We start from the raw sequence: 16,081 nt of genomic DNA, 5'->3' as shown, positions 1-16,081 counted from the left end.
GCGTTCTTAACATGTCACAAATTATCCTTCAAAGGGGTGTTGTTCAAAGGAAGCTACTGTTGTTTGAGTGCCAAATTGCTACCTGGCGCTTTCAAAGTTCTCCACTGTCCCCACTGTTCCTACACCAAGTTCATGACGGTGGAAAGGAGCGAATGAGCGCTTGGCTGGACAGTACGGCCAATTGAGGATGACAGCCCTGAGATATGTGACATGCTTGCCATCCATTCGCTTTCTTCTCCTGCCCCCCTCATTTTCCCCCTCTTTATCTTGTCCCCTGCCTGCTTTCCATTTTCTTGTCACTCGCCATCTCTGTTCTTTCCGCTAGTCTGTTATCTATTTTTTTTTGTGAGGTTGTGCCATCAGCCCAAAAGACTCCGAGCTGTGTGCAGATGTTTTGTGCCCTTTCTTTTTCACTTTAGAAAAAAAAGTTTATTAGCACATAGCAGTGCCTCAGCAATGACAAATATTTACTTCAAATCTTCTTTTTTAAAGCCGACTCTAATAAGACAAACTTACTATCTCTCTCTTCCTCTCTCTCTCTCCTTAATACCCCCAGCAGCCAGAAGAAGATGACATGGTGTTAACCGCTGACGGAACACAAGAGTTCCTGACCTTTGAGATCCCTCTGAACGACTCAGGCTCAGCAGGCCTGGGGGTTAGCGTCAAGGGGAACCGCTCCAAGGAGAACCACGCTGACTTGGGCATCTTTGTGAAATCCATTATTAATGGAGGTGCTGCTAGCAAGGCAAGTAACTACTCCCACCCACTTTCATTTATTGTTTTTGCTGTATTTTGATGACCTAAATGTAGGTGCGAAGATGAGGTGGACAGGACTACCATGCTGCGTGGATACAAAGTCCTTGTCATTGTGATTTTGAGGTGGTCACTTGATGTTAATGCTGTCAGTGCTGTTATGTTGTTTGTAACTAAGAACATTTACTCAAGTACTGTACTTAAAGCTTTAATGCGTAACGTTTTGATATCAATGAACCGTTACACAGTGTTGCTGTCACTACTTTGCCTCATGGGGGAGACAGAAACTAAGCACTATAGCTTTAAGTACAGATTTGAGGTACTTGTACTTTACTTGAGTCTTCTCTTTTCATTCCATTTTTTACTTCTTCTTCACTACATTTCAGAGAGAAATATTTCCCCACTACATTAATCTGACAGCTTTAGTTACTAGTTGATTTACAAATTAAGATGTTTGCACACAAAACACATGTAGTTTCTAAAATCTGATGTTTTATAATAAATTAAACTACCCAACAATATAACGGCCTACAAGTCCAGCTGAAATGATTAGACGATTAAACAACTTGGTTGAATGACAGAACTGTTTTGTCGTTTTCAGTTTCTAAAATGTGAGGATTTTTCTGCATACTTTTGAATACTTTTACTTTTAATACTTTGAGTACATTTTCCTGATTATACTTACATTTTCAATGCAGGACTTTTACTTGTAACATAGTATTTTTACGGTGTGGTATTATTACTTTAACTTAAGTAAAGGGTCTACTTTTTCTACCACTGTTACATGGCATAAATACCATGTTGTGAATAGTTTGCTTGGGGCAACAGTGTTCTTAAAAAGTGTATTATTCCCATGGACTGAAACATTTAAGTGTTCATAAATATCAGTGGTTTGTAACATTGTTTAGATATTAAAATGTTCCAGATAAAATGACTAAGGAAACGAGATTATGATCTTGTGTTTGTTGGGACTTTGTGGGAGAAAGGGAACACGTGATCCCTGAAATCGTGTCTCAGGAGCAGCTGCTGAATGCATATGTTGGTCCCGTTCAAATCTAATGATGACAGTACTCAGAAGAATTTAGCAATGTTATGACTCAGATCTATCTTTTCTCTGATGGTGTTTGTCCACAGGATGGCCGTCTACGAGTCAACGACCAGCTCATTGCAGTCAATGGGGAGTCATTGCATGGGATGACCAACCAGGACGCCATGGAAACGCTGCGCAAATCCATGTCGGTAGAGGGCAACAAGCGAGGGATGATTCAGCTCATCGTGGCTCGGCAGGTGTCCAAAAACAATGAGGTAGCCTAACAGTCAGGAAGGAGTCCCACTGTTGTGCAAGAGACGGAGGAGTCAGATTGAATTGGTCTGCCTTCGAATATTTCTTTAATCTGATATTGTAATGAAAACTCCAAGATGGAGTGTCCGTTTCACATCCCTAATGTGTACACACTTTCTGTATAAGGCACAACATATATACACAAACAGACATGCATGCTCTAATTCAAATCCTGTCTGTGGACAAGTGGAAGAGATATTGAAGGAAGAAGAGGCATAGCTTCATTTCAACTGCACTGAATGATAAACCAGAGTGGCTTTCCTCTAGCTCGCCACTGGCCCTAATCTATTCCCCATAGGTTTTTGTTGCTTTGAGATAGCTGGAGGAGGACCTTTATGAAGCAACCACCACCATGCAAATCTTCAAACAGTCCCATTTCCTGTGTGAGATAGGTGATACCGTCTCACATTTCCCTCCATTCTCTGTGTGATTTTCTTTGCCCACGGTGGGCCATGATATGATATCTAAGAAGCACTTCACTGAGTTATGATTGACAGGCCAGCAGAATAACACTGTATGATAGGCAGATAGAGGAATATGTATTGCGGCTAGGTGGACATTTGCCATTAGGCAACAGGCAAGGATATTGAGGTGAGGGGATTTACACTTCATGAAATGGCCATTGTGATACTGAACTAATACCAGCCTACCTTGTCTTTAAGAGAATCTGTATTCTTTCACATACTGGAGTAAAAACCAACATGAATGCGAACATGATTTAGCTCAATGTGAAATGCTAAGCACAGTGTGACTGTATTTCAGAATTGTGGATTCATGTGTGACTACAACACACTCACGCACGTTCACTCACCCTGCAGCCAGAGGTTGTAGATCAGGTTTGATTAGTGTTGCCGTGACTCTAATTGGAGCCTGTGTCCCGTGGCTGTGTGTCAGTTTGGAGTATCACGCTGAGCCCCAGGCCCCCCCACCCTCTCTGTCCTTCACCCTCCCTACAAGCCCTCCTTCTCCAAGCGCTCTGTCTCTCTCTCTACTGACCACACATCACTCCCTGCGCTTGTTTTTTCTCGTTTTAATGTCAGTTTTCACATAAGAACATGTAGTAGCCTATAGTTTACCAGGTAGAACATAGTATAAATACAGCCAGAGACTGGAGTGGAATTCTCACAGGTATCAATAATAATTTGCCATACATTACTATTTACTATAACAATTAAGGACTGTAAGCCTCTTGCACCTTTTTCTTTTACATTGGGATCCCTCAAGACTGCATACATCTGCTGGATTGCTTTATGGCACAAAACAGGAACTAATTCAATTTTTTCTCATTTCATCTCATTTATATATTAACTGTTGTGTGTTGAAGTGCTGTTTGTCAAAACAAAGCCATACAGTGCAGTATCAGAGATGGTAACCAATATTGATCTATCTATTTATCTATTAACAGGAAGCAGCAAGTTGAATAGGAAATGCGGAAACTCTGAGAAACACAAAATGTTTAAACTTTAAAATGCATTAGCACTGTGTGAAAAAGACACAGCAACATCGTTCATTTGACTCACTCTGGCAAAGCTAACACGACGTAGAACTATTTAATTATTGCTCAACTTTTGCTGCAATTAAATGTGATTTCAGCCTCATGGTTAGATTACCTTTTAAGATAACCATATTTATATTGTTTACCTTATAGTTGTCGTGATAAAAGATAAAATAATTGCTGCAGTGGTATTTTTTCAGTACTGTAAAATCCTTTCTTATACTATTATAAACCGCTGTGCAATCTTTTTTTCATCTTACGTCCCTTTAATGAATCTATTACTCCAACTGAATGTTTTGTTTTTCATCGTTTTAGCAGTACCTGAAGCACCTTGCCCCCACCACCGCTGCATTTTTTTAAAAACGGGCTGTTTTCGGTCTACACAGCTTTCTCTTTTCTTTCTGCCCCTCCCCTATCCAAACTATGGGAGAGGACACGTGTCCCTCCGGGGATAGCTCAGCCCCAAGGTTCAGTGCGTTCTATCACTTCGGTCCAGTCACTCTACTGTCCTCTTTAATCCCTCACCAGCAGGCAGACAGGTAGACAGACTGACACGTTGCAGAAAGTTAAGGTCACAAATGGTAAAAATAGATTTTTTTGATTGTTAAACTATCACTTTGTAGGTGGAAGGATGACGATCACATTACATTACAGTTTATTACACTTTTGATCCATTTAGATAAACAATTTAGAAGGACATTTTGACAAGTGTGTATATAACTTGACGTTTACTTTAATATCAGTTGTTATATACTAATGATGTTGCAGAGAAAGATGTTGCAAAAAGTGTGTAAAACAAAAGGAGAAAGAGATTTAGATTCCTTCTATTAATCTCCCATTACAGGCCATCCTACACTGCAAAAGATGCACTGTTTTCAGGGGACTTAGTGGTTTATAAAGGTACCGTGATGTCCGTTGAGGAGATTTTAATATACTGAGTCGAAAAGATAAGATCGTAAATGAAGAATTTAAGGTCAGTTGCAATTCTCAAATAAGAAAAGCAGAAGTTAAATGTCGACACAGACTCCCGGCAGTTACAACCCCCGCCCCCTCCCCCCTGCTCTGCTCTGCTGTGTCCGCCATGCAGATATGTGGGGAGCCAGCACCAGTTTGCCACTGTCACCCAGCCGAATGGGAGTGAGCACTGGAGGCCACCATGGAAATGAATCAGATCCATCACTGTCTGCAGGGGAGAGGAGCTGAGTAGCACAGCCTAATGCATCGTGAGGGGGGGTAGGCTTCGATGGGTGCAGAGTATCCAGGCCACCCCACTCCCTGAAAATTGCATTGATTTTATCATGTCTTGGTGCTTTATGCTAAAATATGATCAACTTTTCTTTGCAGAGAGCATTGTAACGTTTCTTGGTAGTTTAAGCTGGCTCATTTCGGTGGGTGTTTGCAAAACCAAAACCAGAGACGAGTCACTGATCTGGCATCCATTTTCTACTATGTAATGTAACTGAAAATGTGACAGCAGAAAATACACTATGATACAAACATGAAACACATTTATGTAACTATAAAATGCATCATGTGACACTCTCATTGTGTGTCAGGACTGCTCAGAGTAGCCGCTCCACAAGCAGGCACACACAAATATACTTATAATCCCAACAAAACACACACACACACACACACACACACACACACACATACAATTCAATTCAACATATTACCCAAGGTCTCCCAGAAGCCCATTTGCTTTCAGCAGGACTTCCAGGCATATCCTCTCAGAGGCGAAGGCAAGTGTTTCAATAGGCCGGTTCATACGGCTGATGATTACGCTCATGTCTGAGGTGGAGTACCTGGTCTATTTTTACTGCCATTAAAGCAGTGGCAATGATTGGCCTTTGCCTTGGATTAAAATGAGATTTCTTTCCCTGACCTTGGAACAAAGGAAAAAATACTTCAGCGTGATTAAGGATGTATTCGAGTCTAACAAAGCAATGTCCCGCGCTGTATGAGGATTATTTTTTAATGTAAGACAAAATGGGAAGGCCCCTATGAGCCTGATTGAAAATCTGACCAGTGTGGACCCTTATTGCTCCTATCCAAGCCAAAAAAAAAATCCAAGTCTCAATTTGTGGAGGAAAACTCTTAGTCAACCAGAGGCCTGTACTACGAAGCAGGATTTGGCGTTAACGAGCTAACTTAAGGCTCAACCCAGGATTTTCTGTACTACGAAGGTGGATCAGTTGTTATCGGGTTCAATTGCCGTGGTAACTCATGCTGAACGCCTAACCTGGTCGGGAGCAGGTTAAGTTGGAGATCAGAGATCAACTGGTGTAAAAGCACCGCCTACTGACCAATCAATACTCGATTGTCACCATTCTTAAAGAAGATCAGGCGGAGCTCGGTGCAGAGAGAGAGAGAGGGGGAGAGAGGGGGAGAGAGGGGTGCGCTCATAAAAGTAAAAACATTTAGAGACCAACAACCCCGTTAACATGTGTATTTTTATGAAATATAACCTATATATTTTAATGGTAGGGAATTACATATCGGCTTCTTGAGCTGCGTGTCACCAATGCGCACATCGGTTTGAATTATGTTTTTATATTTTTTATTTGCTCTCACGATCGCTTCCCACTGCCAGGGCTGCAACTAAAATAATAGGCTAAAGCAACGACAGTTTATGGAAAGCCCAAGTGTAATTATGGTCAGATCTTGGTCCTGACTGATGGGGAAGTGATATTGGAGTTGTGATCTACAGCGTCGGCTATTTTTTCTTTTGCCAGCTTTCCTTCCTGTTTTAGGAAGCAGCGACTGTATTGCGATTTCCCTGTAAAACCGAGTCTGTGTCCTTCATATTTATGTAGAATTATAGTTTGCTCTTCTTGTATAAAACATGCGGCTCTGGTAGATGTTTGCGATTGGTCGTGGTGCGCAAACACCGCCTCTTTTATGTGAACGCGCGCGTCTCTAGATTGGACAAACCTGGGTTGATTGAACTTGATAACCACCTTCGTGACACCGGTTATCGGGAACCGCAGTTGTTAGGGTTAGTGAAGCCAGATTACTGAAAGAAATCCAGGCCATGTTGATCTTGCTTCGTAGTTCAGGCCTCAGGTCACAGGATAGCGGTGAGTTGATGAAGCAGTAAGTTAAAAGCAACAAGATCAAAGTCAGACGAGCTGATGAAGTTTCTTAAATACAGTAAGTAGCAAAATGTCCTCAGTCGGTTTTGCCTACTTTTGAAAACCAGCCCTATTACCAATGCCTTGTAATGCATTTGATGTGCAATCAGACAGAAAACAAAGGTAGGCAGAAAAAATTTAATAACATTTCCAATATGCTCATTACACACACAAGCACAGACACCCACACACACTCTCTATATCCATTCCACTCACTCTGTACTGGAACAATTACTTTTCCCTCTGTTCTGGTTGCACAGATAGCCCTTGTATGAAAAAGTACCATTCTGCCCCAGATAGTCAAGCGATATGATTGGTCACTGGCAATTTGTTTGAAGCATTGTAATTGCATGGCTGCTTCAGAGGCTGGTTAATTTCTCCTTATATATCTGAGTTCTATTAATATATCGTCACATGTGTTTAAGCAATTACATTTATGAAAAGTCATTTTAATTCCATTTTTTTAACGGCCACACTTCCTGACTTTCTTCCACGTCTTTAGTGCAAAGTCTGATCATCGAGTCACAAACCCAAAGTCCTGTGACTGAATCAAATGCAGCTCTGTTACAGTAGTTTGCTTATTGGAAGTGTTAGATTTGTTTTCATCTGTCTGCCTTCCATTGTTTTTAGTTTCTTTACACACATTTATTCAATAATTTGGACACCTAAGAGTTCATTTGAATCTTATGTCTTTAGCTCCGTAGTTGATCAGCTGCCTTTATCTGTGGCTAAATCTGTTATATCTGGGAATCATTATATGGGCAGAACAAAGAAGTCCTCTTATAATGAAATATAACTAATTTATTAGAAAAATAAAATAGCAGCTTATGTGTGATATTTGAAAGCTATAGTGCGTAGTTTCTGACACCCCCATGAGGAATTCTCAGTAATGACAACACCACTGTTGTTGCATCCGCATGATACAAACCTTCCGGGATTGCACACTGCCCCCACCCCTCCTCCTCCACGCAGTTGCTAGTAGCCAAGGAGGACACGGAGGATTAAAAAAACATGATGGACTCTTCAGAAGAGGAAATTATCTTCACTTGAGTTTCTGCGCGGGAAAGTCACCGGACACCACAATCTTGTGAACATAGCCATACTGAGAAATACAGAGAGAGTTGGGTGGAATCATAATTAGCTTTGTAGCAACTCATTTGGCAATGGCTTGAATGTAACAGTCATTCATTAATATGAAAAAGTTACCCACTAAAGCTTTAAGTTATAAACACACACACCGTCTCTCCCTTTTATCCTGTTTATGAACTTTCTCTCAGTGGTCGATGTTTGTTTCTGTCTATTGCAACAGTCACGACAATTCATGACACTACTAAGATATTTATCACACCAGCATCTAAAAGCCGACAGGATGATGATAAGCATGCTTGTGTCTGGGTTTCATTTCTCTGATTTGAAATTCATCAACTGACGTACGCATACGCCTCCCTGTGCATTTGCAATGTTATTTATGACGAAGATCTCTAGCAGACATCGACTATTTCTGACAGACTGGCAGTCTTGCATTTTTATTTCTTTTTTTGCTCTTCTTGACAGCGCTACAGCAACTTGCCAACAAAAACACACTTCCACCAAGATTTTTCACCAGAAAACCTTTCTCATATTCCCTGTCTGTGTTTGAGATACTACACATCTACAGATTGAGTTGAATTTCACAGCCTATTTTTACTTCGTGGTGCTTCGCTATACAGTTCTTATGATAATTCATGAGACGAAGCTTCTGCCTAAGGACCGCGGTGCTATCACTTCAGTCCTTCGCTTCAGATATTTCTTAACTTTCACTTTCTTTTTGTGCTTGTCTCAGCACAGCTTTCCGTCAAGACCGCCTCAAGACATGAATGTAAAGCTTTTATGTAAAGCAGCACCCCTCTTTTGACCACTTGAAAGACTTTCCAGTCCAGCAACCACAATTATGTATATACCATGTGGGACAAGAAACCACCGCAAAGATGCCCAGTGCATTTAGTCACCTGAGAAACCTAGTTCTGGTTTCATGTTTTCTCATTTCCTTAAGCCACTGACATAGTACCACATTTGTAGAAATGTCGAGCGGTTGTTCCTCAACAAATTAACTAGTGATGCTGACATTTACCACACTGCTGTGGTTTTGATATGCATGACAGCTAATTAACGGCAATGCTTTCAATTGAAGGAATGTGACATGCTCATAACAGCATGAGGCATAAGGATGTCAGGACAGCATGAATAGTAATTGTATGTAATCTTGCCTCAGGCCAGATTACATACAACAGTAAGTGGGATCAAATTGATGCAATTTGCATATGCTAGGGTTTTACAAGAAAAAGCAAAAATGACCTCTTCTAAAAGAGTTTATTGTTTTATCTGATACCATACTGTATATCACAACTAGCCATTATGGAACATGGTCAGGCTGAAACACTGCTTTATTATTGATGAGAAGCAGCAGGGGGTAAAGGAGAAAGATCAAAGCAACACTTTATTGCCTGCGTTCACCTTAGTATTGTTGCATCATAGAAGCTTGCGGTCATAGTAGATAAGTTCACTCTGGGAAGAGAGTGGATATAACAGCTTACTCTGTATATAAAAGGGCACTGAAAGAGTCTCCTCAGCATGCCTATATCCCTGTTTGTAATCCATTCCAAAAGCGTTGCTTGTTAGTCACAAGAGAACGTTTATGCAAAGAGACAAGTGGGAAGGAAGTGGCTGGCCCTGACAAAAGATGCTCACTTGGATGAGAGAGAGGCTGATCGATAGAGCCTTGAGAGAGCTATCAATCAGAGCCCTGGCCTAGTAAATTATGGTTTTATTAGTATTGAGCTGACCACTGCTGGGAGGGACCTTAAAACATTGAGATGCTGGCCCACATCAGAACTAAGGGACAGGGAGGGAAATCTGTGTCGACCTTGCCCCCCCTACTTAACATGGAGTGACTGAAGTCCAGTTAGATCATGACTTGTAGGGACTACAGCTTCAATGCTGCCAAAGCAAATGGCAGTGATTCATGGGAAGAGGATAGAGCGTGGGCACAAAGCGGTGCACTCTGGGAAATGCAGTTTGCAATGAAGTGGTGACTAAATTGAGGAAAGTAGATCGCAGAGCAGCAGAAATGCAATTCCAGCGCTGCTGGGCCCTCATTCCCAGCTGGCCCTCTGAGGACTAACTCAGTTAGGAGCAGCATGGGAAACTCGATAGGACCAATTGAGAAAATAATATATTGAATCTGGTGGTTGAGTGGGCTGCTTGGGCACTGTGGAGGACTGCCGGGATGAAGTGTCTGCACTCACACACACACACACACACACACACACACACACACACACACATATTCCTTTCACTTTGCAGCATAGCACATGCTGTGTTCACTTGTTAGCTGTATATAATACTAATGCTCTGTGCTTGAATTTGGCTAATATGAACAGACGACTCAACTCTAGACAGGTTGCAAATAGAAAGACATATGCCTACTGAAGAGAGAAAAGGAAAACTGATCGTGTAAAATCCTTGTTGAGTGAACATTTTTAAAAACTAGCTCACATAAAATGGAATCAATACAACAACAATCCATTTTACTTTAAGTTGTACATTGTCCTCTGCAACACAATATGACAACATGAAAGAGTTCAATATGTTGTATTAGCCTTGTAACTAGTTATAAAGGTAGTGAACTTTCTATCCAATAATGAGGTAAACACAACTCAAAAATATTTAGCTGTATGGTGTTAATTGCGTATAAATTTGAATATTTTTGTGTTGATTTAGATTTTTATTCATGCTACCAGCACAGTACTATGGATTGCAATGTTGGTCTGATAGTTGGTCGTTCCACTAGTTTGGTCCAGCCAGGAATATCTCGATAATTATTGGGTGGATCGCCATGACATCATGTACAGACATTCATGATACCCAGAGGATGAAGCCTTCCGACTTTCCCGATCCCCTGACGCCCCTAGTGCCACCATAAGGCTGACATATAGGGGTTTGAGTGAAATGTCTCAAAAACTGTTGGATAGATTGCCATGAAAATTGCCACACACATTCTCCAGAGGATGAACCGTAATAACCTTTAATTTAGAGCCATCATTGAGTCAAACTTTTAATAATGACTTTCCCATCACCCTCAGCTGTACATTGTGCTAATTGGCAATTGTTAGCATGCTAATGCACTAAAAGATAGTGAACATGGGAAACATTTTACCTAAACATCAGCATGTTAGAATTGTTATCATGAACATATTTTTTATGAATTACCATTCTAATGATAGCATTTATCAGTACAGCTTCACAGAGATATTAGCATGGCTATAGACTCTTGCATTCCCACATACATATACAAAGTAGTAGGCAGGCTCTGGCCAATCTTAAATCTTTATAATTGTGTTAAGCATGTATTTGACATACTCTTCTCCGACTGGGCAGTTGTTTTCCAAACACGTGATAGCTTATTTTCTGTCTAATTTTAAATGAGGTATGCATTGTTGAAACTGTTGTAATACAACAATGGCGCCTGAGACTTTACATCCTTTATCAGTGCTGGAAGAGATCCTTACTCCACTTTAGTGGAGCGAATAAGTAAACAACTCTGAGCTTTCGAGCGCCATTGGCTCATCTGGTTGTTGCTTGCATTGTGTCGGAGGACATTTGCATAAAGTTGTAGCAATAATGGAAAGTCCTAAAAAGTATTGGGTGCACGGCAGGGGCATAGATCAAGAAAACAAGTTAAGTGAGTCCCTGAGTTTGTTTTCTTGAAGTTTCTGAAGCAAGGAAAAACTCAGGAGCAGCACAACTCATTTCACATACTTAAAGAAGATTCAGTAGATCTTGATGAATTACACAGATGCATTTAAGTTTAGCTGAACCTTCAATGTAAACAAAGATATTGCAGTAAACATAGATGTTAAAGCCTAGTTCAGCCTATCTCTCTGTATGCAAAAGCTGTGGCAGGACCACCGACCTCCAAAAGGAGACAGTCCTGAAACAAAACATTCCCTTATCATGCAGGTGTCACAGGAGGCACAACGTTGAAGTAGTCCTCTGCCTGGAAAGATTATGAGATTATGTTGGACACTGACTTGAATGAGACCTGGGGTACAACTGTCTCAGCTTACATAGCATGAGTTCGTAAGCTTGAAATTCCACCACATGCATACCCTGCTATTGTGCTGATTCCATCTCAGCATGGTGTTTTTTGTGAAATTGAAGTTTTGCTAAGACCTACTAAAAGACTTGGTCACCCACTTTGGGAAGCACTGACTTTAGATGAGGCTCTAGGTGGATGTGCGAAGCTAATGAAAGTGGGATATCTAGCCAGCAGAGAGGTGAGTTCTGCCTGGGGCAGGATGCAGTAGCTTAAGGATTGTAATTACAGCATTATGGTGGAGGTTGACTGGATTAGGGCCACGGCAACCGGCGGAGACCAGGATAGAAGGCCAGGAAATGACCGTGGACTAGACGTTATTAGCCTTAGTTGACAGCTTAAGACTAGCCCTGTCAACACACTGCTTCTTCTCCCTCAACGAGTACTCAAGGGCAGGGAGATGCTGATGCACAGGCAAAAACACATTAGTCCATGAGTCTGCACTTACCACTAAAGCATATAAATGCAAACACATATGCACGTGAATACAGGTAAATACACACACACACACACACACACACACACACTCAGACAAATAAAAGCATTACCTTGAACACACAAGCACACGTGCATGCTTAGTGAGTCCAATGGGAGCTGAGCAGCAGATGATCTTGACTGGGCTCAGTGTAAGTCACAGTGCCCTGCCCTCTCCCTCAGTCAACAGGATAATCCACTCTGAAAATGACTAGATTAAGATGAGGTGATGGGAACCGGTGGTAAGAAACGTCTAAAATCTCAGCAAAGACACTGAAAAACAAAAGGAACACGTCCACTTTTGGACAAATAAGCTCCTTGATCAACTCGACGTTGCTGTTGTTGGGTTTTAACGCCGTGGTACCACAAAGCATTTTCTTTTTGTTTCATGAGGCAATTGTGACGGTTGGTGCTCATTCTAACTATCCAATTCTTCTGTTCATTTCAATACTTTATTAGCCTGCTGCCTCTGATGCAGGAAAGACAAAATGCATCCGTGCCAGCATGGTACCGTGTCAAAAGACTTTTCCTGGGAAAGACCTAAATGTTGAATCCCTACTGTGATATGATATCAAATATCAGGTGGAAGCAGAGAGTGGAGATTGGACATGAAAATGTCACAGCTTGCCATGCACTAGTCAGTAAACATTCACAGGTCAGTAAACATACGCAGTGTGCTAGCATTAGCATGCACAGAGGCAGACTTAATTAATACTGGATACACAAAGATTAAATAGCTGCCATTTTGCCGCTGTGTTAAATTGATTCCAAAGTCTATTTGCCATAGAAGCCAATGAATACTTTTAAAGTAAACCTGTTCAGAGCTCAGAGATAGAGGGAGACAGTTCTATAGTGGTCTTTCAGTGATCTATTCCTCCTGACACATTCTACACATAGTTTCATATAATTTGGTTCTCAGCTGCTCCGTTCCACTCTGTCCACACATTGCCCTACCTCTTACCTGAAACGCTCCATCTTACTACTTTCAGCTCATGACAGATCTGAAGCAGATAAAAAAAAAAAAGTGCAGAGAGAGGGGTTATGTTAAAGTCAATTTGAGCTTTATTGAGTGTGAATCATCTGGGGACATGCTTTTTATAATAAGGCTGGCAGCGGCCGTCGCTTTGATTGTAGTTGTGTTGACCCAGACCCCCCATTACACACACACACACACACACACACTTTCCTTCCTTGCTCCTCGCTCTTATCAACACTGTCCCGATAGTCTGGTGCTCTCAACCTCATTAAACCTCTCTTTATATTAAACAGTCCCTCTACCTTGCAATGCGTCTTCCACGGTACGCTACTCCCACGAGGAAGTGACTTGGCAGCACCCACACTGCGCTGGGGCCTCAGCTCCAACACCCCCACAATCCTCCTTTTTCTTGTTATTCCTTCCATTTGTTTACCAAAAACCCACCACCACCTCTTCCTCTTCTCTCCTCCTCTCCCCCCTTGCTCTCCTATCTTCCTGCTGCAGTGGTTGTCTGATCTTTTACTCCCCTTTCTCTTGGCCGTAAGCCAGCAGAGTGTTGTGAGACATCGATATTAGCCGGGGCCTCCTGGTTTAAAGCATGCTTGAGGTACAAAGTTGAACTGCGCAAGACAATCTAGCTGTAAGCGACCTATCTGTAATAGGTCATATTCAGGGAGTTCTTCTCCAGTGCATTCCCCCGGCTGCCCACAGGCTGCTATGAAGCATTGTGGGAAATAAGACCAGGGCCCAAGCTTTATTCTCTAACTCTCTGCACGTGGATGTGCTTGGGATTTGTTTTCTCTCTCTACTTTCTTGCTCCTGCTGTGGTAGCTCCATTGTCTATATCCTAAAAATACCACATTTGACAGACTATTGGCTTTTGAAGACTGGACACAGTATCTGGGCCCAGTGGTTCCAGACCCAAAGACTAACCGCTAACCATGTCCCCCTGCCAAGACTGACACATGCACTGAGTGTACAGTGGGCTCAATAACCAGCAGTGCGGCGTATCGACCACATGGCAAATGTCAGTGGTCCATTTACTGGGGTTTATTGTTAGAGACAGCTGTCTATCGGCCTATGGGAAATCCATGGACTTTTTTCCAGCTCGGACTTCTACAGGAGCCGTTTCACACTGCTGAGCCAGAAAATACCCACGTAAGCCGAGAAGGACGCCGAAGCCCCAGTTCCATGTTTCTGGAGTATTGATGGCATCACATTGGGAGCCATATTATGCGAATCCACTTGAGCTTATGTGTGTGAATTTGTTGTTTGCGTGTGCATATAGCTTCCTGGTTGGTACATGCACATTGCAAAAATAATCAATAAACTGTGTTTTTTATTTGGGTCTACACACTTGGGATACTGATTATTTCATAGGCAAAAAGCATGATGCAAACGTAAACAATAGGGTGGATAAAGACTAATGACCGGAACCTTCTATGAGTTTCAATTTGATTTACAGGGATTTTAATATACAGAGGAACGCAAGATGAAGATAGCTAAATGTGTGTGTATATATATATATATATATATATATATATATATATATATATATATATATATATATATATATATATATATATATATATATATATATATATATATACATGTTATTTATTTTCTTTAATGCTGTGAATGTGATTGTCAAACGTGTGTAGTAGTAATAGTAGTTTAGTAATAAGTAGCGAATTAAGCTATTTTCAATTATCGTCAGTTGACAAGCACAGAAATTGCAGACTAAGGTACTGGGTTTGAGAATAACCTTTCAGGTATGAATGTGAATATACCCCAAATGATTATGGTAAATAAAATGCATATTGGCCCTTTAAGAAAAATAATATCCATCAGACTAAATGGAACATTTATTTGGCACTGTAGCTGTTTTTAAGCCCCATGCCTATTCTTCATCTCTCTCCCGGTTTCTGTAGGTAGCCCCCTGCAGCCCTCCGGTCTTAGAGCGTCCCGTGAACTCTCTACTGGACAACCAGGAGCGCCGGATTTCCAACTCTCTGTACGATTCCATTGAAGGCTTCCACAGCAACTCCCCACCGCTGGCTAATATGATCGGACGCATTGGTGAGTCATATATCAGTAAGGTTCTGTCATCCTCCGTCTCAGCATCTGTGTGTCTCTTTCACTCTGTAACAGACAAAATAACTTCACAAATTGGATTTTAACATCCACCCCAGCCCCTCTATGCTTCAGCTAGCTCCTTCTCTTAAACCCCCAACCAGCATCACCTTCAAAGCCTCATCCCCCCTCATCGCTCTGCACCCCAAGGTACGCTATTTCACTATTCAAACCTCTCAGGGATTAACGTCAGCCCCAATCCTCCCTGCCTTCACTCCACTCCTGACTGCTTTCACTCGGGTCAATTTCCATTCTACCCAGTTGACATGAGCACTCTAAGATCTCGTATCTTCAGGTATATTAGAATTGGCAATCTAATCCTCAGTCGCTGTTGTCATCTCAACATCGACGGACCTTTCACATATGCATACGCTCAGAAGCTGAAGATGATTGCATCAGTGTGGAGAGGACGTGTTTGTAGGGGATAATGCAGTGTAGACGCATGCATCCATTCCCCTTTTTCTCAACACACTGTAGGCTTTTGTTTTCTCAACTTCCCTCTCCATACCTTTTTTCCACACATCTCTTATTTCTTCTTCTTCTTCTCTCTTTTCCCCATGTTTCTTTCTCCCAACTCCTCCTTTCACAATTTTTTCCTCCCCACCGTCTCATGAACCTATCGTCGCTCACTCTTTCTCCT

At 41.6% G+C, this 16,081-nt stretch overlaps 1 protein-coding gene across 4 annotated transcripts in view; it reads left to right on the top strand.

The window, feature by feature from the left end:
* Window positions 1-16,081, top strand: part of LOC114549067 (partitioning defective 3 homolog) — a 387,004-nt gene that overhangs the window by 211,027 nt on the left and 159,896 nt on the right. For 3 of the 4 annotated variants that reach the window (XM_028569212.1, XM_028569210.1, XM_028569213.1), the window contains exons 13-15: window positions 557-745; window positions 1,888-2,058; window positions 15,240-15,387. In XM_028569212.1, the coding sequence (XP_028425013.1) occupies window positions 557-745; window positions 1,888-2,058; window positions 15,240-15,387 (508 nt within the window). The remainder of the gene's footprint in view (window positions 1-556; window positions 746-1,887; window positions 2,059-15,239; window positions 15,388-16,081) is intronic. The other variant, XM_028569211.1, reaches the window with a different exon arrangement.

The sequence above is a fragment of the Perca flavescens genome, chromosome 22, assembly GCF_004354835.1.
Source record: "Perca flavescens isolate YP-PL-M2 chromosome 22, PFLA_1.0, whole genome shotgun sequence".
Taxonomy (NCBI): domain Eukaryota; kingdom Metazoa; phylum Chordata; class Actinopteri; order Perciformes; family Percidae; genus Perca; species Perca flavescens.
Note: the sequence above shows the minus strand (reverse complement) of the source record. Positions and strands in the feature narration are given on the sequence as shown.